We start from the raw sequence: 25970 nt of genomic DNA on the forward strand, positions 1-25970 counted from the left end.
TGTGATTACTCTGAAATATCTGAATTTGAGAGAAAACTGACTCCATTCTCTAAAAATCACTGCACCGGTTTGTTAAAAATAATTGGGGGGGGGGGGGGGGGGGGGGGGGGGGATTAATAGAAAAGGGAAATTTGTTCTGAGAAAGGTATAGCACATGACTACAATATTTATTTGCAGATACAATTTGTTTTGTTGTTAACTGATTCAAATTTTGTATTTTTATTTTGCGTGTGGTTTATTTTAAATTTGGAAATTGTTATAGAAAGTTTAGTTGTCATGGTGAAACATTGTAAAACCTGATTGAACTATTGTGTCTCTGGTGAAAGAAACATGTCATATTTCAGAGTTATTTGTTCTGTGCGCACCTGTAACCTCCTTTGATTTAATTGCATTCTTTATGGCATAACAGTCTGCAATAACCTCAGTCTGTACTTAAATGCCATTAAAACCTTTACTAGGCTGTAGGTCATTGGTGACGGAAATAAAACCTGTAAAATACTGTGAGAATGCTGTGATGACAGTGAGTTCTCAAGCATCATGCCTACAATATTTACTTGAGATTTTAAAATCACATTTGGTGAACCCTGTTATTATCACTGTCCCAATAATCTCTAGAGTTGATAAATACTTCAAACATTTCTCTCTTTCTATAGACACTCATTTCTTTAGCTGTCCATTTTCAGTTGAAGTTGGTATAATCAGAGCAGTCTAATCTCCTTGTTGCAAAAATTAGAAAGCAATTAAAAATGTCTTAGTCATCCTTGCTTTTACAGAATTGGCCCAGATCAGAAGAATTTTAACAAACGCATCGTTTGATACTAAATGTTTTATTGGTCATGATACCATTCCTCGTCCTGATGCTGTGTTTTTCCATGGCCATTAGAACACAGCAATGTCACTAATAGGGGAAGTTCCATTGTATCCTAGTAATCCGTCAATTTATTAACATCTCATTGAGACGCACTGAGCGGCAAACAGAGTATAGGCTACTCAAGAGTAGCCTATGATGTGTAGCTTTTATCTCAACAGGTTTTACAGTGTTTGAGCAAGAGCAGAATATGTACAGTCATGTGTTTGGACTGCAAGTGCGAGCAGTTTGAGTGAGTCATACCGGATTGTCATAAATAACTGCCAGCTGTAGGCTATCATACATTTAAGGTACTATCTATCTATCTTTCTATCTATCTATCTATCTATCTATCTATCTATCTATCTATCTATCTATCTATCTATCTATCTATCTATCTATCTATCTATCTATCTATCTATCTATCTATCTATCTATCTATCTATCTATCTATCTATCTGTCTATCTATCTATCTGTCTATCTATCTAACTCTCAGTGCAGAGCGCGAAGGGGGAGGAGTTTGTGTGGGAGGGGCTGAGCGACACAGACCACGCCCACTGACAGACAGACCTGTCAGACAGGAGATGCCCATCGCCCGGCCCCGGAGGCATTTGACTTACCTGAGGGCTGTAGGAACACACGTCTGCTCAAGACATCATCTAAGCTTTACGAGCGGGCTGTTACATAAGCAAGAAAAGCAGAAATCAACCAGTTCAATGTAGCCATCCTGATAGCACGATCATTAAAGAGGGATTATAGGAGCTCTATGAACAGCAGGTAAGCGCTAGAGCTGCTACTTTTCTGCTGTTTGAGATCTCGATGACGTTGTATCGAATGCTCTTGACTGAATAGAATTAACATTCGAATAAGAAAAGATGATTGCATGCTAGCGTAAGTACCCAACATGGTTTATAATGCAAGAGAGTATATTTATATATGGTAAAAAATGTTCTGATGAATGATTTGACTGAATATTTACTTCTGCAATACTATTTTATCTACTTATTTGAAATATTTCATATTTAATAAACTTTACTATTGATATAGTTAGTTATTAGTTAGTTAGCATGCAGTGTGCTTCATAGCATCTGAGTTAACTGTTTTTATTCAGATAGATAGATAGATAGATAGATAGACAAAATATTTTGCGATTTTTTAAGATGTACGTATTTCAATTGTATAGTAAAATTCCATTAAATTGAATTGAATAATCCTTTAATAATCCTATTATTTATATTATGAATTAAGGATTTTAAATAAGTAAAAAAAAAACTTGAGCCTAATAAAAAAATGTGTATAAATCTTAATGGAACAAGGGAATGGACCATTTAGTTAATGTGATTCGTATTCATAATTGTAAACATATTTTCATTTGTTTTTGTTTTATTTGAGAGTATACAAATCACATCATCAGGTCCATTCACTTGTTTCATTAAGATTTATAAAATTGTTTTATTAAGCTTTATTTTTTTACTCATTTAAAACTCTTAATTCATAATATGAATAATATGTAAGGATTATTCAATTACATTTGATGGAATTTTACTATACAACTGAAATTCAAAGAAGGCTTACTTTTATATAGGCTATGTTTTATTTATAAGTTTCAACTACTTGATTTTTCATACTTAAATTGAAATTCCATTCATGACAAGTGTGTTTCTGAAAAGGCTCACAAGTGTGAATGGTGTGTTTTTGCTTATACAAACTGTGACTTCTGTCAAATTCTTTAATCAGGGTGTACAATATTCTTTTCTTACATTAAAGAGTTTATATGCAGTGTATTTATTGTTGTATTAAATAATATGAATGAATTGTGAATCAATGTGAGTGATTACTGTACACCAAGGACAACATGTTCCTGAATCAACATCTTTGTTCAACCTGGAACAAAGTTCTAATCAACCAATCAGATTTGAGGGACAAGTTTACAGTTTATAGTTTATGTCAAGTTTAGACTTACAACCAGGGTTAGGTGCTTACATCAGTGTTATTCGCCTATCATTTCCCTCTAATTTGAGGATAACTTATGGGTAGGTTTAGAGATATAGGACTAAAGTTTCAAACAGGAATTTTGTTCCTGGATCAACACAATATTGATTCAGAAACATGTTTTACTTGCTGCATGCAATTACATATGAAGTAGGCGTTATCATTGTGTGCTCATTATTATACATTTAACAGGTAGTGTAATGTAAAAGTGTGACTTAAATATTTTTGATCATTAAGTTACCTCACACGGCCCAGAATCAGAGCAGGGCTTTAGAGTCTAATTATATTAGAGAGTGGAAAGTGCTGATATAGGCGTTCATGATGTAATGAGCTTTGCATCGGTCTAATCCTGGGCATAAGAGGACAGAATGGCTGTGAAGTCTTCAGGGTTTCAATTCGGCAATGAGTGTCAACGGTTTAACAATGGGTGACTGCTTCAGAGGTAAATGTTGTTTTGGTGTCTGTCGTATTTGATCCTTATGTCAGCTGTTTTGCAATTCAAACAGAGGCTGAGATCTCATTCGAACAGTGATAACAAAAAGAAAATATTCTTTTCAGTATTGATTAGAATATTGGCAGTTGGACAGAAGTGTTGTACTCAAAACCACTGGTTAAGATGTCTTAAGTTCACTTAAAAATGAAAATTCTGTTCTCATTTACTCAAGTTGTTTCAAACCTGTATGAATTTCTTTCTGCTGAACACAAAAGAAGATATTTTGAAGAATGTCTGTAACCAGACAGTAGTATTTTTTTTTTTCTTACTATGGAAGTCAATGGGGTCCATCACCTGTCTGGTTAGTGGTTACCGACATTTTTCAAAATATTTCCTTCGTGTTCAGCAGAAGAAAGAAATTCATACAGGGTTGAAACAACTCGAGTAAATTATGACAGAATTTTCATTTTTGAGTGAACTCATCCTTTAAACACAGAAAATGAATGAAATGTTTTTTAGTGGTATTGTTTGCTTTTAGCTTAAATTCATATAAATAGACTTCTTTATGGTATTGTTTAGAGGTGATTACTGAAACTGAAACTGGAAATTCTGGTTTCTTTTGTAGTCATACAATAAAAATAATCCTAATTATTCATCTTGATATGCTGGGCATGATATGAGGTCAGATAAAGTGTACAGTATATGAGCAGAAATCAGCTTTTTCTATTTATCTTTTTGTATTTAATATTAATTTGATATCCATATGTATTAAACCCAGTGCTTTGTGTGTGACATGTGCGGAACACACCGGAAGATCTTACAATAGCTCCTTTACCTGATTAAAGTGAGACATGCCACTTCCTAAGCGGCCATTCAGCTGATCGTATCAGTGAGAGTGCTCAACACACTTGCATATCGCTCTGGTTGTTTATTGAGTTGGCTAATAAAACTCCTGCTATCATGATAGTCTATCTTTTGTTGGTTAGAGCCACCTTGAGGGCCTGGATCATGGCGGCAACAAGGCATGTGATGTGTATCTGGGAAATGTGGCTAACAGTTTGAATTGGATGGTCATGAGGTGTTGAATATACTGTATTTATACGTTTAGATGAATACCTAAATATGTGCTGCGTGCTTGGTAAAATGTGTGCTGTATGCGTGCGTGGTTCCTCTCAGTAAAATAAAAACGCAACAAAAATGACAGCGGTGAGAAAGCAGCAGTTAAGAAAGCATCTGATCATAGCGATCAGATTACATTTTGACATTATCCTGAACATTGTACATGGATTCATTTCATGTGTCATTGAACGGAAGAGAGGCTCTCTGGACTGGAGCCTCCTTTTGATTTTCCTTCACATTCAAATCTGTCTACAGGCTTTCATAGTCAACAGGAAGTCTTGAAGGTCTCAAGTTTTGTTACAAGCTGTTCACACATTGGCAATAAAAAAGCGATTAATACATGAAAATTCTTACACATATCCCCTTTAAGCCAGCTTAAGCAGCTTTTCATATATATTGCTCTTAAATTTTCAGCTTCTATTCAGCACTGACCTATTTCCTGTTCACTTGATTAACTCATTGACCTGATGCTTTTATTGCTCGGCATCATCAGGTCTGGAACGGATCCCATGTCAGAGCAATGATGTTGTTGAGTCATTGTTTGCACTTCCGAATGAATCATTTTTGAAGGTTTACTCACTCAGTTTGGTTTTGTATAGCAGTTACTTGTTTTTTTTTACATGCCAGAACATAGCTTATAGTAGTTCACCCCAAAACTTTATTTACTCACCTTCATGTTATTGCAAACCTGTATTTTTTCTTCTTCAGTGAAATCATTTTAACAAAGCTGTTTCCCACATAACTGCAGTTTAGATTAGAGCTTCGGTGGTTTGGAAGATTTTCATTGAATAATTAAAATTCTATCCTGTTCCTTCTAAAAATCCATTGCATGTTATCGGAAGACTTGATATAGTGCATAAATGGACTACTTTTATGGAAATTTGTGGACTATTATAGTTTTCTGTCCTTTTTGGGACTTGACAAAGGTGACTATAAAGTTACTTTTAAAAAAATAGCTTTTTTTAATTAAAAAAAAAATGGGACGTCAGTCTGGCAAGGTTTCATGGCAATTACCGGTAGTTGAATGCAAGTAATTCAAAGGAATAGTTCACTTCAAAATGAAAATTCTGTCATCATTTACTCAAAGATGTATTGACTTAGTATTTATTTTCCTACTATGGAAGTCAATGGGGTATCAATTGTTTGATTACTGACATTCTTCAAAATATCTTCCTTTGTGTTCAGCAGAAGAAAGAAATGCATACAGGTTTGAAACAACTTGATGGTGAGTAAATTATGACAGAATTATCATTTTTAAGTGAACTATTCCTTTAATGTCAACACCTTGTAACAAGCTGTCAAAGCCACTCTGAAATTAGAAGTGCATTATATCATGAGCAGATTAATGGAGTAATGTTGAAATGTAGTTATTTGGGGAAAGCATTGCAACCAGGAATGAATCCTCAGTCTTGCAGAAACATGAATTCACAAACACAAGTGGTGATATTTGTCTGCAGGGGAAGATGTTAGAGAGCTAGTCCGACTGGTTTCACCGTTTAACAGTTTCACAGTTGTTAAGGCGTTGTGTTAGTCCATCAACACTAACAATTGTTGATGTATATCTATACTAACGAAGTGTATTTTGGGCTCTGTACACGTGCTAGTCTTTTCTTTGTGTTTTGTATCTCTATTAGGCAGCTTGTAATAGCATGATTTTATATCAAATTCAGATGAGACTGATTCATAATGCCGCTCACTTACATTACAGTATATCTCACCTCTTCATTGATATAATGTAACATATCAAATATTAAACTACATTAAAATCAAACAATTTGTGGAAACTAATATAACTACACGATTGAAGTGAATGTTTTCTCTTTAAAGGATAGTTCACCCAAAAATTTCAATTGTGTCATAATTTACTCACATTCATGCTGTTCTAAATCTGTATGACGATTTGATTCTTTGATTCACAAAATTCGAGAAATTTCAGCAATTTTTTGTTGTTGTTTTGGACCCCATAGACTTTCATTGTATGGGGGAAAAAATTCTCCAAAATATCTTCTTTTGCGTTCTGCAGAAGAAAGAAAAGTCTGGAACAGCATGAGAGTAATATAAGTAAATGATGACAGAATGGTAATTTTTGGGTGAACTACACTTGTATACTAAACTAACAATGTGATTCAAACACGTTTAAACAAACTGTTTGATTTTAATGTAATTTAATATTGAAATTTGTTGAGTGAACTATCCCTTTAACAAAAAAAAAGGCAATTCAAAAAAGACAAGCCTGTTATTTTAATGACGTAATATTTTAAAACAAGTAGCTTTTACGATATCTGTCGGGCCATTTGTCATTAGTAATGTATCATGAGTTTACACCCTCCATGTGATCTGATTATACCTGAATGACGACAGACTACTTTAGAGATTTGCTGTGAATTAGCCTTACGCAGTCATCGCCACCCACCTGGACGACTAGATATGTCCCCAAAGACACAGGTCCATCCGTCAACAGTATCATGATCCTAATCCCTAACATTAGTCTGGATTTGGCTCACGGGCGATCACCTTTCAGGTCTATGTCACCCGCTAGTGCAACACTACACCGCCGCTCACACCTCTGAAGAAGAGGTGGGTTGGATGGTTATGTATTGTGCAGCTGGTGCAGAGTTTCACTGCGGAGGCTGGAGAAAAGAGCAATTGAAAGAACAACACATTGTAGACAAATGTCTGAACACAGTAAACTGTCAGTAAAAAAAAAAGTGTTAATCGACTGTGAAAGTTTTCAGTTTCTGTTTGAGAAACACTTTGAGAATTGCTTCCTGCCAGGTTTTCCACTAAATTCTGGATACTTTCTTAACAGACAGCCCCATTCTAGGAAATCTTTAATTGTGTTTCTTAGGCAGACGTTTGGCATGTGACGACATGCAGTTTATAGATCCCAAACATCCAAAAATGTGAAACTGGATTTGTGTCGAATTTTGAAGTTTCAACATTTAGTAAAACATACTGGATTGTGTTTGCAATTTTGTTCCAGTTGAATTTATTTTTAATAGTTTATGGGAACTTTTTTTTCCCTAAAAAATAAATTCGAAGATTTCTTTCCCTCTTACTTTCTTGTTTCTGTCTACAGTGCAATATTTTCATGTCAAATACTTTTGAGAGATACAGAGTAAAATATTATAGGGTTTAATTGCATATAAACTGTTTTGATTTTCTGCAAACATACAATTATCATGTTCACTACTCTCTAATGCACTCCTGCTGTCATGTGATTCACCACCTTGGCATTTTTTTCCCACCAAGAAGAACAAGCAAAATACATTTTATTTTATTGCCATGACTACAAGCACCATATCATCTATTCGACTGAACTGATGTTTTACCGTCTTCAGTGATAGATTAAATGGTCATTTAAAATGGAAAATGGTACTTGCTAAGCTATCTCCTGATTTGTGCTGAAACAACCCATATAACCTCATTGCTCTGCAAAAATAGTCAAACTATGACAGACATGTGCCCGTTCATTTGAATTCTTGCATGAAATCTAATTTATGTGTAAAAAACAGATGCTATAGTTCTGATAACATTCTGACAGGTTTGCATTCTATATTCGCATATTCTATATTTATGCGCTTAGTTTCTGATGAACTATATAGTTAATATACATTAGACCAAGTGTTGTTTAATGCAATAATTTAAAGTAGACCTATTATGCCCTTTTACAAAGTCTTGATTTTGTTTTGGGGTTCTACTTAAGTAGGTTTTTCAAAAAACAAATTTTTCACATATTTTACAGCACCTCTCTTAACAGTCTGTCAGTAACACTCTATTTAGTTCTTGTCTCTATGGACCCCCTCTTTCCAAAACGAGCTGTGTGCTCTGATTGGTCAACTGGATCAGTGTGTTGTGATTGGTCTACCGCTTCGAGCTTGTTTCGGAAATATTATACCCCTTACCTAGCCTGGTTAAAACCAGACCATTCTCAGTTGTAACTGAGAGTTATGGTCTGGCAAAGCGTCATAGACAAATCATTTCCAGAGGGGCGTCACCAACGGACGTCGCGGATAGACCTAAAACCGATCAGAGCGATGAAGGAGATGACGTATGCAGAGCGGTGGAGAAACATCTCCGAGTGTTGTTCTTTGCTCGGTTTTTAACAAAAAGGAAACGTTCAAATCGCTTAAAACAGACGCGATAGCTGATTCGAACGAGTGATGTTCGACGGCGGCATCCATCTTTGTAATGTAGGCTACAAAATCTGCTTCAAAATCCCAGCGCTGTCGTCATCGTGTAAAGCCCGCCCCAACGTTTCTGATTGGTGCCTCGATTTCGACGGATTGGAAATGGGCTTGAATGACCTTATTGCCAGACTAACTTTCAGAGCAAATCTAAATTTGCCAGAAGTTGTCTGGGTTTTCCCAGGCTACCCCTTACCATAACCGCGTTATTGAAAAAAGAAAAACAGCATCTCTTGGACATGGTGACAACACACTACTAACGCAACTCAACCAGGCCTCGCACCCTTTATTTTGCATATTCCTTGGGCGGGAATTATTTAAATGAGGAAAATTGTGATGTGTTCGTTCCCGGTAGAAAACTCAAGACTACAATCAAGGCGTTTCAGGGAGTTCAGAACTGATATAGAGAACAGTGGAGCAACTCTCTCTGGAGTAACTTTGTGCTTTGTAACTTTGCAGACCTTTTTCATGCTCAAACAGCAACATTACACACTAAAGAAAGTTGAAAATGTAAAAAAGCATTATAGATCATCTTTAATTCCTCGCAATGCAACGTTTAAATGTAAAACCTTCTGTACATAAAATGATGGGGCAAATTTAGGTCAGGTAATCCTCCTAGATCTTTTCATAGCTTTAACCTGAGAACATTAATTCCTAATGCCAGCAAGACCTCTCAGAGGTCTATCTATGGAATTATAGGGGACAGAAATGGAATACAAGAGTCGCGGGTGGGTGAGAGCGCGGGTTGCTAGATAATCTTTAGATACGTGCCGACTTGTCAACAAGCCCATGCTTGCTACTGTTCGCCCGGCTTAGCGGCTTACCCCCACTTGGAAGTTATGTAAGATAGCTGTAAACAGTAGGAAGGCAATCTTCTAATGCCAATTATCAGATCAAACGGAACATTCTTAAAATCAAAGCGTTAGACAGTGGATAATGCCAACAGGAACGTATACGACAAATGAGTGGCAGGAATCTTGCTAGATGTAGATGATTATATTCTTACTTGCTGTCACCACAGGCACCACAGTGTCTGAATTTTCATTGTACGTGACTAAGAAGTAACAAGCCAGTGATTGTCAGTGCCTTTTCTGCAACAGTTCAGAGTGCACCATTTGTTTGCCAATGGACAAGCATTCAGCACATTTATACAAGTCAATAAATCAATGCAAGATCAATGCTTCTGGGTTGTCATCTTTGGAAAGGTCTTGCTAAAGGCTGCTTCTACCTGTTTGTTTTGATGTTCATTTCTTGGCATAAATGCATTGAGATAATGCGTTACGATTGAAGAGCAACAATAATTTTCTTTTTGATTACATAATAAATGGCAGTATATACACATCACAGTCAGACATGCACCTTTGTGCAATGCGGTTGTGATACTGGATTAAACTCGTCCCAGGAATCTGTTTGGAAGATTAAAGGGTCAGCAATCCGCACACCTTTATATCTTTACTGACTAATTGCCAATTAGTTAGGTTAATACACAACAAACCAATTAGATGACAGTTTAGAGACAGTTTATTAAAAGTGCTTGTACTTTTGCGTGTTCTGAATTTAGTCATTATTTCATTGGTTAAAACTCATCTTTGATAATCAACATGACATAATGACATATTTCCTGTGAAAATAATTTCTTTATGCCATAAAATAGCTTAAATGTAACTACACCCTTGCTTCATTTAGTATACACAGAACCGTAAATATGCTAATTAGTCCCTGCCTCCAATCAATCAGTTTCAAAGTGGACTAAAAACCGAAGTGTTGTTTTTTTTTGTTACTAATACTTTAACAAAACAAAGGAAAACAAACATGATGGCTTACGGGCATCTGATGATCTTTTATGTTTTACGATTTGTATGACTTAGTTATCACTAGGTGGCAATAGTCAAGCTTAAAAAGCAAGGAAAGTGAAGTAGAAGAACGACCAGCAAATTCCAAATGGGGTTTTTGGACCCTTGAAGGGCCCTTCTCCACAGGTCCGTTTGATTTTAATTTTAATTTGCCCGACATCAGCGATTCTAGAGGGATGGGCTCTGATGACATCCCGAATGGCTGTTTCATAGGGGGCGTAATTTGTAGTGGTGAGGTTTGTAATACTGCGGGGAACCCCCCAGACCGTGGGTGTGATTGGGCGGGTTTTGAATAGCAATTGGGCTGGCAAACCTGGCAACCCTGGTAACTTGTTTTTGGCAGTAGGAACCAGGGACGGTTTCAAACCGCGTTTTTGAGGCTGCAGTTTTAAAGAGAAAAATACTCTACAATGGTGTTGACCTATACATTTGCACATAGTTTGTTTTAAAATACACCACATAGACATGTTAACAACATTAAAAACTTGATTTAATAATTGAGTGTCAATAGTACTTGATATAATTGAGCACCAAATCAGCATATTAGATCCCAAGCCGTTGCAATTTTTCAGCAATGAAAAACAACAATCCAGTGTCCTCCTTCAATCGCCATGCTTGTTGAACTCATTGAGGCGCTGGTGGGCTGCCAGCTTGTGTCATGGCAGGGTCTTGCACTATTCCACTTTTCATAAAGAGGGAATGAAGCCCAACACAGTTGGACCTGGTCTTTCTGTTATGATGATATAATCTCTTACGTAATCAGATATGGAGAAAATGCCAGCTGGAGAAGCTTTTTTTCTTTCTTTTTTTTTAATCTGTGATGCCACCCTGTTCAGCAGGGGAAATAAAAGTTCTCTCTCTCTCTCTCTCTCTCTCTCTCTCTCTCTCTCTCTCTCTCTCTCTCTCTCTCTCTCTCTCTCTCTCTCTCTCTCTCTCTCTCTCTCTCTCTCTCTCTCTCTCTCTCTCTCTCTCTCACTCTCACTCTATCCGTCATGTTTATGTCTATCTCAATCTGCTGTCCTAATATCATGATTTCCATGTGCTTAGTGCTTATTTTTGTCATCAGATTAATGGTAGGCTGGAGATTAAGCCGATTCCGGTGGAGTCAGATGCCAAATGTATTTGCATATTATTTCCATGCTTACACCGGTAGCACTTAATATCGTAAAGCTGACAGAAACTGATACGTTTGGTGAAAAAAGAGCCTGCATACCAAAGCAGAAAATACACACTGTGATTGATTAGCTTGTGTTCTCATGCTACGGTCGTGTTCTCAAGCTAACGGCTAAATGCTTAGGAAAACAAATTTGCTGGTAAATTGCATTCATGTCCTTTTAGTTTCCAGGGAATTGTCTTAATCATGTTTGCCAGTATGAGTCAGGACTTCTTGTCTTTTGACAGGTCAAGTTTCTATGAATTATACAAATGAGGTTAGAATAGAGGTTGTGACATCATCCATATGACTGTGATCTACAGTATATGAGATTTATTAGTATGAGCAGGACATCAATTGTAAAGATGAGCAATAGATTTGGACTTTACAGAGCTCAGTTACATGCACAGGCAAACTTTGAGGTTTTTGCAAGTTGATTCAAAGCCGTATGTGACATACTTCAGAAGTTCTGAATAGTTTTTCCTGACAAAAATACTACATATCTCCACAACCTAAATTGCACTGTCTGAACATTTTGCATTATTGCTCAGGTATTTTGCTCAAAGCCTTGGCCCATAACTCATTATGCACGTTGGAGCTATACAGACAAGAATAATAAACAGAGCAATTCCAAGAGGGTCCTCACACCATCGGTGCTCGGGCCCTAATTAGTGGTCAAATTGTGGGTTTCCTTAAAGAATAATAAATAATTAGACGTATGTGTTTTAGTGATTCTATAGGCAACCACCCATGTTTGGTATTCAATTAAACACTTTAGACCCCCTTAATTCAAATCTCTCTAACATCCTGTTGTTTCTATTGGGCCCTGTAAGACTTGGCACTAAATAACATTAGTGCTAAAGATGATCAGTGATTTACTAAAATCACTAGACTTACATGTAGCCTGCGTGACTTGGCTGCTCAGGTTGCTCATGAATATTCATTAGAGAGTTTCACCTTTTGTGCTCTGACCTTTCCTTTTTTTGTCCTGCTGCTCTTGTTTATTCCTGTTTCCATTCCAATTTCTTAGTTTCTGCCAAAGTAAAAGGAAAGAAAGTGAAATTATGACCACAACTAAACTAAATACACAGTTGTGCTGCTTAATATTTTTGCGGAAACAGGAAACAGTAATACATTTTTTCACGATTCATTGAATATATATATATTCATTTATAAACTTTGAACCTGGTTACCTAGAACCTGGAAATCTGTATATTCTAAAAATTGATAATGGGGTTATAATAATTGCAAACCCCCCAAAACATGGATAAATAGTAAATAAAAGAGCTGATATAAAATGTAATCCTATTCCCTATTTAAGTTTAATATCTTGCATTAGCTTAACATTTGACTATTTGTTTTGCTGTGTTTGTCTGTTTTGATGAAAATTCAAGTTGAAAATAGTTTCCGTAGAACTTTAGACCTTTGATTGGAGGCATGGATCTGTCTGGCTATTTTATGAGTTGAGCAATTCTTATACTGGAAGTTTCACATATGCCAATAGAAGTCTTTTCTTCCATTGTCAGAAGGGTGATGTTGAAAAGTAAGTTTAAAAGCTTTGCCTCAAGGTCTATGTCATGTTGTAAACATACAGAAATGACCTACCGATATATAAAACACTAGGAAAATTCCCACACTAAGAGATACTGCTCTTTTACATGGTCCTTTGCATGTAAAATAAGTGGCAGTTTGATGACCGCTATATTTTTAATTGGTAGGCAGTTGGTTGCAAAACCTCATGAAATATAGATAAGTACCTTTTTTATAACTATGAGTTGAACTGATCTGCATTGCTCCTGTTCTCTAAAATGATAAGAAGCACTGAAGGAACTAATGAATGAGAAAGTGTTGAAAGATGTATTGAGCCTGGAGGTTAAAAAAAATGTACAGTAAGTCAATGAGTTTGCATTCGCACGCAAAATGTTTTCCCCCCAAGAAACTTTGCATTTAAGTTTCTCAGGAGAACACTTTGTTCCAGGAAAAATATTTAAATAATGAAATCCGATCTGAACAAACAAGCAATTTAAGAGCAAACCCGAATGCAGAAAAATCATTTCATTTATGTTATTTTATTTTTTGTGAACTTTAACTGCTTTTTTTATGGGTCATATTCAAAATATCATAAGAGGCATATTTGATTTCTCTGGTTTGTAAGCAGTAGATATTTTCAGGTGACAGGTGACAAAGAAAGTTTTCCAAATAAATATGTCTTTGTTTTGTCCAGTGTCTGTTTCATTGTAATGGTCCCACATTAACATGATCTTATGTTTATACTGTAAACACAGAAGGCTCATTAACACGTGAGAATCAATTACAGTTATGGTATCTGCTCTCCTCAACAAACTGTATTTCTGTCTGTCATTTTTAATTTAGATTTGTAATAGATGTATTTTTTATAAACATCTTTCACAGTATTTCCCCCATCTATTAAAGAATTATCTGGGATCTTTATGCCAATGGAAATCATAAAGATCTAATATCTCGCTTTCTCTCTTATCTCTCACTGACAGATTTAAGGGGTTTAGAAGCCATCAGGGACAATGAGGAACTCTGGGGCCGTGCTGATTTTGACCTTTATTACCAATTTAATATCACAAGCAGCAGGTGAGCAGTGTTATTGCTTATGAAGCTACAGTTAGCAGTTCAACTTGACTAACTTTATCTTTACACATATCATTCAAAAGTTTGGGGTCAGTAAGATTTAGTAAAGAAGTGAATATTTTATTCTGCAAAAATGCATTTAATTGACCTAAAATGAAAGTAAAAACAAAAGATTTCTATTTCATATATAGGCTTTTATTTTGAGCTTTTTCAATTTTTTTCAATAAAAAAAAAAAAAAATCAGTTTTCACAAAAATATTAAACTGTTTTCAACATTGATAATAACAAGAAATGTTTTTTGAGCACCACATCTGTCTTCAGTGTCACATGATCCTTCAGAAATCATTCTAATTTGCTGGAGTCAGAGCAGAAATAAATGACATTTTAAAATATATTCAAAAAGAAAACAGTTCTTTTAAATTGTAATAATATTTCACAATTTTACTGTTTATACTATATTTTTAATCAAATAAATCAGCCTTGGTGAGCACTTATTTCAAAAACATTTAAAAAATCTTACCGACCCCAAGCTGGACTCGTCATCCGTTTTTGCTTTGTCTACTGTTTTGTATTTTTAATATTTAACATATACTATAGTATATACATATACTACATACTATGGTACTGAATGATTGCCATATTCAAGTACCATGGTACTAAAGTGCTTAAAAGAATACCATTTTTGTTAGTATATTCGTGAACAGTGTATCATAGGCCTTATTAATGCAACGCAAAGCAAACAAATTAGTGCAAATCCTTCATTTTCCCATTGAATTGAATGTGATCATTTACATACAAATAGTCTTACATACAGAAAAATGTAAAAGTTGGCATGAAATGGAAGTCGAGATAGACTTTTCTTCCCTATTGTGACTTGTATTAGAGTGAAGTGGCTTCTCGAACAAGAAAAAATGTAGGGCGGGACTTGATTTGGTCCGTCGATTGATTGGATGATTGTCGTTAGCGATCTCACGTGAGTGACAGGTTGTCCCGCCCTCGCATCATCAGAAAAAAGAAGTTGCGTGAAAAAAGTCATTTTGATTAAAGATTACAAGTGCACATTAATTAAAAAAATATAGTGTTCACGAATAAATCATTTATAATAAAAAATACAATATTCCATAAAAATAATAACTATCAATTTTGATATCATGGTGACTTTAATGTGTCACGGAAGACTAATTCGCCACTGGTTCCTTCGAGATTTTCATATGGGGTTTTACAACGGGGGTTTTTCAATTTATGAGTAAAATAAAGCCTGTGGGATACATAACTTGACTGTACTTTGACGGTTTGTCCTTCAACTTAAATTACACACACCCATAGCGAAAAACGTGAATTTATAAGCAGTCATGTTCATTTTTGAAAACGTATGTTTTTTTTTAAAAAGTAACCAGAAAAGCTTGGGGTGTGAGTGTGTGCAGTGTAACGTTGTTGTTGCACAAAATGTCATTGTAGCCTATCGTCAAGTTATGTTTACCACAGACTTTATTTTACTCATAAATTGAAAAAACCCGTTGCAAAACCCCATAGGGAAATCTTGAAGGAACCAACGGGCGAATTAGACTTCTCTTTGCACTCTAAATGGGCACGATATATCCGCAGGTGTCAGTTCCCCAGGCAAACCCAGACTCACAAGCTGTCGCTCTCCAGAGAAGGAGACCTTCACCTGCTGGTGGGAGCCTGGAGATGACGGGGGTCTGCCAACCACCTACGCCCTCTACTACCGTCTAGAAAAGTCAGTCTCTATTCTTTTTCCTTTTCTAGAGCCAAGAAAGCATTTCCTTTCTAGCCTCAGTGTTTAATGAGCATCTTTTCTTTGTCTTGCCCTTTCCTCTCCAGTAATGAGGGGTTAAAGTACATTTTCTCTGCCATGTGTTTATGTGTCTGTTTCTGAGCTCAAATGGGAACTAATCAGAAATATATACATGACTTGCTTTCAGCCAACACAAACGTGCCCACACACCCTGCCAAATATAATTTACTCCGATTTTCACCAGAGCAGATCCATGAAGTGTTATGCCAACATTATGGCTTTGAGATTCGCCAAGAACTGTAAACAAACAGATCAAAACTACAGTAATACCATGTAATGCCACACCAAGAGGAGTTCAGAGAATTTATGTTCGTACAGTTCTCATGTGAAGAATGTGCTGAATTGTAATATTTCAAGGGTGCAGTATGAAATGAGCTTGTAATGTTGTTGGGATACATTTACAAAAGGTTTCATACACCCCTACGGGGAAGATGAATTGGCAATATTTTTGGTCCATTTTCCCAGAAAGACTGTACATTTACTGCAATGAAAGGTTTATTTTGTCAACTTTAAGGAGTACACTAAACTACTGTTCTTTTGGGGTTGGTAATATTGTTTTTATGTTTTTGAAATAAGTCTCTAATGCTCACCAAGGCTGCATTTATTTAATCAAAAATACATTAAAAACTGTAATATTGTGAAATATAACTGTTTTATTTAAATTTTCAAATGTAATTTATTCCTATGATGTCAAAGCTGAAATTTCAGCATCATTACACCAGTCTTCAGTGTCACATGATCCTTCAGAAATCATTCTAATATGCTGATTAGCCGCTCAACAAACATTTCATATTACCAATGTTGAAAACAGTTGTGCTGCTTAATATTTTTGTAGAAATTGTGATACATTTTTTAGGGTTCTTTGATGAATAGAAAGTTCAAATTTATAGCATTTATTTGAAATAGATTTTTTTTTTTTGTAATAATGTTCTTTAATAAAATAAATTCTCTCTTAAAATATATATATTATTGACCCTAAACCTTTGAATTGTAGTTTAGATTACTATCAAAGCTAACAGACATGGACTAAACACTGAGAAACTCGTTTTCTTTTTTGGCCCAAACATACAGTAGTAAATGAAAAGTACACTGATCAAGTTTAGTTCATATTTTGATGGTAACATCATGAGTTCTGAGTATTATGGTTGGCACATTTATGATCAAAATATTGTTTTCCGTTTTGGAAGTGCATGTTGGCTCTCTGGTTATGGATTGTCACAGTGTTCAGACACAAACTATCTTTTAGAAATGTTCATAATTTATTCTGGCGTGTGTATCATTTCAGTTATTAAGTGTAAATCTGTCTGTTGATATCTGTCATATTCAGCTCCGAGACGGTCTACGAGTGCCCGGATTACAGAACCGCGGGCGAGAACTCGTGTTTCTTCAACAAAAATGACACATCGCTTTGGGTCAACTATAACATCACCGTGGTGGCCACTAACGCCCTGGGGAAGAATATTTCAGAGCCCGTGGAGGTGGACGTGGTCTATATAGGTACGCTTATACTGTATGTTGTCATCATAAGCTTTTCAGTCCTGTACTGTATCACCCCCATCCCATTCATTTCTCTTCATCCGCCCCTCTCACCTTATGTTCTTTCCTGCATAATGTGTCATTTGTTTGTAATTTCATTTATTAGTGCATATTGGATGTTACAGACCGCTGTTGCAGATTTTATTGCAGTGGAGTCATCAATGAGAGGAATGTTATTGCTGCCCGTCTGGAATCACTGTTGCGAAAGAACATTATTCTGTCGTTTGGGTCATAAAATATTACACACAGTTTCCGTCTGTCACATGTTCTCTCCCGCATTAACCCGAAAGGGTCATTTTTTACCAATCTAATTTATTCGATTGGTTTATTTTTAGTTCCTGCACAATTTGACATGTCAAGTTCTTTTGATCTGAACAATTTGTGCAGTCCAATTCCTTCTTATCATTAACTCATATGTACAACTATAACTGAGACTAAACTTTAACTAATGTTTTTTATTTATGCTGAAGGGGCGAAACACTCATTCACAGTACGAAGCACACTTTTCTGTTCTTTCTTTCATCCCTTTTTCTTCAGCACGTTTTCAGGTTTGTGTGCAAAGGTCACTTAGGTTGACCTTATTAGGTGTCGACTAGCTTTTTACCCTCAATCTGGAAGAAACTCGTTTTCTGAATTATCGCTGAATGGACGGAATTTGAAATCAATAGTTCACCCAAGAATGTCGTTTACTCACCCTCATGTCGTTCAAAAACCTGCATTTGTTACACAAAAATATCAGAGCTACCCTTTTCTGTATAATCAATCAAAGTTAGGGGCTGTCAAACTCCAAAACGGGTTTGTTATATAAGCAAATGAGATTTGAAAGCTACAGTAAATGGCAAGATTTTCAGTGAATGATGCAAATCTCAGTCTGTTCCTCATACAAAGTGATCTTTAAAAGTCATATTGAACTCGTTTTTTTGTCCTAATATATTGACATTCTGCAATGTATTATATTTAGGGCTAAACATGGCAAATTAGCATTAAAGCGCAAAACCAAAAAAGCTCCGATGGGAGTGGGAAATCTACCAAGAGCAGCACACATTATCGTCTGGTTTAAGACATGCTTTTTTTGGGCGTTAAATAATGGCTCAAATACCAGTAAATTGACTAGTGCAGACCTTAGTAAATCACCTTGCATGATTCATTTGAATATTCTCCTCCTGTAAATTTTGCGTCTGAAAGGGAAGCTCATACAAATGCATATAAGGTCAGCCGCAAAAATAACCCTGTCCACGCCTTTTCAGCGCTAAGTTTTCACTGCGTGTCTTTAGTAAATCCTGACAGTAGTTTTATAACTCCAAATAAGGGTTTGCGCAGGCGCAGGCTGTTCGTAAATCTGGCCCCTTGTGTTTGACATGAGGGTGAGTAAATGATGACAGAATTTTCATTTTTGAGTGAACTATCCCATTACATTCAAATGGTGTGGAGTCAGTTTTTTTATTTTTATTAATACTTTGCAAGGACGCATCCAACTGGTGACAGCAAGGACTTTTACATTGTTACAAAATATTTCTATTTCAAATAAACGCTGTTCTACTGAACTTTCTGTTCATCGAAGAATCCTAATGAAATGCCTCACGGTTTTATATCACGGGATCATATTATCACATTAGTAGGTTTACCTCTTGTATATTTTTGCTTATCCTATCCTGTCCTCTCTATTTCACCCACAGTTCAACCAAACACTCCAGAGAACGTCACAGCAGTAGTGGTCCAAGACGACCAGGGTCCTTATGTAAAAGTGACCTGGGAGAAACCACGGACCGCAGACACCCGCTCAGGGTGGATCACGCTCCTTTACCAGCTACGAGTTAAACAAGAAAAAGATCAAGAATGGGAGGTGGGTTGAAAAAATAAATCTGTGCATCTTGTTTAGAAAGTGTTTGATTATCGATTAGTCTATTTATTACCTTGTTTTGCACTGGACTATTTAGATTTGCGCCACCTAGAGGAATCAACTAGAATGCAGTTTGCTATCTTCACAACATACAAAATGCTTGTTTTCTTGATATGATGGACTGGTGTTACCATCTAACTTGTTGAATGTGAGCTTTTTAAATATTAACAACCAGACTAGAAAATAGTTAACAGTTGTTTGTTTGTGACTTTATCCGAGATCTTAAATGAATGGAACGCATTTGGACAGCCAGTGGGTCGACATTAAATAAGCTGTTACAGAAAGCAGTTTAATCATTGACTGTCCCAGCCTGGGTTTATGTCTTCATTAGTCCCCAGAAACCTGAGGGAGGCTAGATATGCAGAACAACAGGGACTAGATCAAACCAGATTTGTTCGTTTTTTTTTACCCCAAAGGCTGTGCTTCAGTAAGACAGAGGCATGAACAATAATGATTGCCTAGTGACAGAGTAACCTGAGAGCAATAGTATTGGCTTAATGAACTGAGACAACACATGTAACTGATGATCATTGCTGATGCTGCGATTGTCTTGATTTTAAGAGTTAACTGCATAAACATTCAAGAAAATATTTATTTTGGTCTGAATTCGACCAACAACATGTCAACATATTTTGCAATATGCAACAAATGGAGTTTTGATATTTGTATAGTCTTTATTTTTAAGACATTTTATTAATAAAAAGGATTTTCATATTGATTAGTGATCTTAAGTGTTCTCTTTATGTGTGTGTAGAAGTATGATGCTGGCATGCAGAAGTACCTTAACGTGTTCAGTCTTCACTCTGGTAAAGAATACATGGTGCAGGTGCGATGTAAACCTGATCATGGCTTCTGGAGTGAGTGGACCCAAACCAGCTATGTCAAAATGCCTGACTGTAAGTCTTTTTTCTTTTCATTTTTTTAAGTAAACTTGGTTATTATAAATGTTTTTGGGTAGATTTTAATCTTTGAATGTTTTTGTTCCAAAAATGCGGTATATACACACACACACACACACTGGGGGACAAAAGTCTGAAATAATTAAGATTTCTAATATTTTTGAAAGAAGTCTTATATGCTTAGCAATGCTGCATTTATCTGATCAAAAAACAGTAATATTGTGAAATATTATTACAATTTAAAACAACTGTTTTCTGTTTTAAAATTATATTTAATAGATATTTCAAAGTGTAATTTATTCCTGTGTTGTCAAAGCTGAATTTTCAGCATCATTACTCCAGTCTTCAGTGTCACATGATTCTTCAGAAATCATTCTAATATGCTGATTTGCTGCTTAATTATTATCAGTTATTATTTGGCTCAATTATTAATAATGGTTCTTATTATTATCAATGTTGGAAGCTGTAATACATTTTATTTGATGAATAGAAAGTTCCAAAGAACAGCATGTATTTGAAATAGAAATATTTTGTAACATTATAAATGTCTTTACTAACACTTCAAATTGACTATCAATTTAATGCATACTTGCTGAATAAAAAATACAATTATTTATAATTATAATTTTATTTTTACATTTTTTAAAGATCTTACCCCAAACATGTAAATGGGAGTGTATCACTGTTTCCACAAAATTTGTTTTGCCAGCACAACTGTTTTCAACATTGATAATAATAATAATAAGAAGAAGAAATGTTCAGCTTTGACATCACAGAAATAAATTACATTTTAAAATATTTATAAAAACAGTTCATTTAAAATGTAAGAATATTTAGCAAAATTCCTCTTTTTACTGTAAATGCAGCTTTTGTGAGCATAAGAGACTCTTTTTTAAAAACATTAAAAATATTAATTATTCCAAACGTTTGACCCTCTGTGTTATTTTTAGTTTATTTTTTAGTTTATATAAAATTGATTGTTTTCTGCATTATGCAAATGTAATACAACTGTTACAAATTAAATTCAGCATATCAGCCTAACAATTGGAGTTGAAAGTTACAATTATTATTATTTACAAACATTATTTTCTAGTTTAACTTACATTTATAATCCCAGATTTTCAGTTCTCAAACTGTTTAACTTGCCAGCTGCTAAACATAAAAACCTGCACCAGTAATGATGCGAAAAATGGTAACATCTGAAAATATGTGCCCTTTTTTCAGCTTAGACACATGTCAGAGAAGCAAAACATGTCTGGTCCAGTAGTTTAAGGTAATCTTGAAGCCTATTAAATGATCATCCAGCACCGCCAGAGAGCCGTTTCAGGACCATAGTCTGTGTTTCTATGGTCTCCCGCTGAGCCTGAGAACAAATCTGTTCTACGCATATGTATCTAACAGAGCAGACAATTCTAGAGGGAGTACCAACAGGCTTTCGGTTTCTCCAGGGAGTCATCATGACCTCATCTTTACCCGGCTAGCACAACCTCAGCCACGCATGTTTTTGTGCTGCAGCTCCTGTTGGGCCTCAGTTGCCCTGGAGCTTCCGTGGAAAGTTAGGCCCGGAGGGAGACGCACCTGACGACGGCAAGCATGAAATAGAGCAAAACGAGTCAGAGATCAGCCTGTTTCCAGCTCACAGCATTTTCACATACCACACTGGTCTAATTAGTTTATTTTGAGAGTTTTTTCATAGGATTTTTGCTTTTTTTTTTTTATGTAGTGACCCAATTTTTACCCAGTGTTTATCCTGTTCTTTTTCATTTTTGGTGGTCCTGTGTGTCACCGCAATCTAGTGGCATAAGTAGAAAACAAATTGCAGTGGAGATGCACTCTATTCATCACCATTTCCTGTTTTTGTGTTTGTGCTGTATAGATATACCCAGAGAGCGTTCGCTGTGGATCATAATCACGATTTTCTCTGTCTTCCTCGTCCTCATCCTCACCTGGGCGCTAAACATAAAAAGAAACAGGTGCGTTTTTGAGCCTGAAACATTTCCACCACTCAGCCCTAAATGTATTTTATTTTTCATTTTTGTTTTATTTCATTTTAAATGTATTTTACTTTATTTTAAATGTACGGCGCCCCTAAAGGGACATGGGCGTTCACTCGCAAAACTTTTGTGAAAGCAACGTTTCTCGGGGAACGCAAAGCATTTGCGAGAGAACGCAAAACCATTGCCAAATCATTTTTTTTCTCCCATCTCATATTTTTTTTCTTCACCATGTCCCTTTAGGGACATTAATGTATTGTTTTTGTTTACCGATTGCTGGTTGATATCTCATCTATTTAGTTTTGCATTTAATTCTGTTTTTATCCTGGCATTGGCAAATACCTATTAGTTCATTCAAACCTATTAGTGTGATTGAAATCAAATTTGCTATGGCTATTTATACACATCAATGTTCTTGCTGACAAATACTTATTATGTAGGATTAAACTGCCATTAGAGGATTGATCCAGATTTTGCAGTACCTCACTTCACTCTCAAATGTAGTTTTTAGGCCAGTTTCTCTCAACATAGATTTAAATAGACAAAAGATAGACTAATTACGTGGTCAAATAATGTGAGGGATTCTCAATAGTACAAGAACAAACGGGATCCAAAATTAATCTCTTAATCCTGTCGGGACACGTGGAAGCTTTTGTTCCGTATTGTAGATAAATCCATTTTCAGTAGATCCATAGTGGTTATAATATTATGATCATGCATGTAAAGCATTTGTTGATAGACATTGTTCTTAACCATGCATTAAGAAAGAAATGAAGACCAATTACTATCAAACACCTTAGGAAAATATAATAATTGTTTATCTAAATAAATCATCCAAATGATTACATTTTATCTACTAAAATTGATTTAACCTTTGAAGAACAGTTTTGAGCAAAATGTTGAATTCAATATAAATGTTTAGAATCTCACTTTTTCTTTTCTTTTTTTTTAAAATATATTTGCATTCAGTGTGAAGCTTTGTTTGCTGCCTCCTGTTCCTGGACCGAAAATAAAAGGATTCGACAAACAGCTGCTCAAGGTAATAAAACGGTCGCTCGTGGAACTCGTGGAGCCTGTTTCCAAATCATCTTTGAAATTTTTCAAGTTAGCTTTAAAAATAGAAGTGTCGATAGTGTCATTATTCAGCTCAAGCTAGTTCAGCGTTCATTCATTAAGTTCAATAACAGTGTTGATGTTGCAAAGTTTATCAATTATGAAATGAGTTCAATTTAGCTATAATAGTTTTTTTTTTTTTTTACTTGTGACGTTTCGGCCACCATCGAGGAAACGTCACATGTTTTTTTAACTATTAAAGTTGAATTTATTTAAGAGTGAGCGCTGCATCTTCTCCTAACTTTCATGAATTTTAGATTTTTTTGGTTGCACCTCCTCTTCTGTTGGTAGAGCACCAATTTGAATAATTTTCAATTTAGCTATAAGCAGCTCTACAGAAGGCAATAGTGTCATTATTCAGTTCAGTTCAGTTCAATAACAGTGTCGATGTTACAAAGTTAGTGTCATTTTCCAGCTCAATTCAGTTCAAATTTTGTCAGTTCGTAATTGTCTTTTAAATCCTCACTGAGGAAGACAATTTTTAAGAAAACCTTTTTTTTTTTTCAAAAAGACAAATTATAACAATCTTCATACCCCTTAAAGGGATACTCCACCGAAAAATGAAAATTCTGTCATCATTTACTCACCCTCAAGTTGTTGCAAACCTGTATGAGTTTCTTTCTTCTGCTGAACACAAAGGAAGATATTTTGAAGAACGATTGGAACCAAACAGTTTTTGGCACCATTGACTTCCATAGTGGAAAAAAAAAAAAATACTATGGAAGTCAATGGTGCCAAAGTTCCAATCATTCTTCAAAATATCTTCCTTTGTGTTCAGCAGAAGAAAGAAACTCATACAGGTTTGCAACAACTTGAGGGTGAGTAAATGATGACAGAAATTTCATTTTTCGGTGCCGTATCCCTTTAAAATGTCTCACAAGTTGATTAATGGGAAAGCATGTGCTGAGGAAATAAAGGTTTTGATATCTTTGATATTATTTGAAGTGCATTTTTTTGGCAGTTATTTCAAAAATAATGCTTTGCTTTCTTTACAGAGCGGGAAATCAGAGGAAGTTTTCAATTCTCTGGTGATCCAAGGTTTCCCTCCAACCACCGATTATGATGACTTACTGGTGGAGTACCTTGAGGTGTACGACAATGAGGAGCAAGAGCTGGTACTGGATGTTAAAGATCTATCAGAGGAATGCATGAAGTCCAAAAGCCCATCGGACTGCGACTCCGGCCGGGGCAGCTGCGACAGTCGCACCCTGCTTTTGGAGAAGTGCATGGATGGACGGGAAGGAGGCGGAAGCGATCAGCATCAGTATAGCCAGCATGGAGAAACGAGCTGGGCTTCAACTGAAAGCAGTGAAAGCCAGGGCCCTGAACCCAGTTCTCCAGAGTCCCCTGATGGACGTGTCAAGACCTGGCCAATTGTGTTTTCGTCTCCCCAACCTCAACTTCACCACCACTACCAAGTAGGAGCTGCGAAACCGGCCTACCACAGTGTCCCAGAGATCCTCAGCCATCTGTCACCACATGCAACGGCAAGCAACTACCACCAGCTTCACCATCAGGACAGCCCGCCACAGGAGGGACGCTTCAGCAAGCCGGCCTGCCCACATTCCCAAAGCTACAACCAGTTCGATCGGGGCGGCTCCGACACTCCTGCTCACTGCGTGCCTCCGTCACATTCCTTGGAATACTTAGAGGTGCAGAGGGTCAACCCGGACAACATGCTACTGCTTAGGCCACTTTCAGACCCTAACCGTGAGGCTGAAGGGTCCGATCGCACCGGGGAGGACTACAGCAAGGTCAAAGAAGTGACATCGAACAATATTCTGTTTCTGCAAAGGGAAACGTCCCATCAGTGTGTGGACGATTACACCCAGGCTGATCATTGCACAAGCCAGCAAGCACCTCACCCCCGCAAACCTGCCGTCCACCAATCGTACAGTCCCATGCCACAGGAAGGCGTGAGGGTGATGGTAAACGGTTATGTGGATTCAACAGTCTTGATGCCATCCTACTAGCACATAGTGGTCCAGTGCATGAAGGCAGAGATGTGATCCGCCTCGATTGCAGCAAAAACAATATCCTAAACACTAAGACTGTCAACAGCTCATGCCAAGCCCTAAAAGAAGCGCTTTATCTTGCTACATTGGTTTAAGAAAGAGGATTTATATTTACACAAATGATACTTTTAACTAGATGTAAGCAAGAAGGACTTGTTTCAGAGCTGAGTTCTGGAAAGGGTCTGTGCGCTGTGCAGTTTGTAGAGTGTTGTAAAGAGACTGTGAAGTTACAGAGGTTTCTTTGACAGATTGTGTACTTTGATGAGGTGACGCTTATAAACACCAAAACAAAAATGTTTTACACTTAAAAGAACTGTTTTAAAGTCTTTAAAGTTAACATGAAATAAAAATGGATCCTATTTACTTTAATATACGTTTATGCAAAATTCCCAACTAAAAGAATTCTCCATCTCTGGTACAATTTTTACTTTTGGCTAGATGTTACCCAATAGCGAAATAGCTATTTAGGCTTTAGCTGTGTCTCAAACGACGCACTATACACTATGCACTT

At 36.2% G+C, this 25970-nt stretch overlaps 1 protein-coding gene across 1 annotated transcript; it reads left to right on the plus strand.

The window, feature by feature from the left end:
- Positions 1-1443: 1443 nt before the first annotated feature.
- On the plus strand, positions 1444-25653 carry prlra (prolactin receptor a). The gene is made up of 9 exons (XM_056258332.1): positions 1444-1625; positions 14096-14189; positions 15792-15924; positions 17330-17499; positions 19215-19381; positions 20193-20334; positions 22214-22310; positions 23301-23370; positions 24440-25653. The coding sequence occupies exons 2-9, from the start codon at positions 14126-14128 to the stop codon at positions 25415-25417; spliced, it is 1821 nt and encodes a 606-aa protein (XP_056114307.1). The 5' UTR covers positions 1444-1625; positions 14096-14125; the 3' UTR covers positions 25418-25653.
- The last annotated feature ends 317 nt before the right edge of the window (positions 25654-25970 follow it).

Source organism: Rhinichthys klamathensis, unplaced genomic scaffold (genome assembly GCF_029890125.1).
Source record: "Rhinichthys klamathensis goyatoka isolate OS25496 unplaced genomic scaffold, OSU_Roscu_1.1 h1tg000150l_1, whole genome shotgun sequence".
Lineage (NCBI taxonomy): Eukaryota > Metazoa > Chordata > Actinopteri > Cypriniformes > Leuciscidae > Rhinichthys > Rhinichthys klamathensis.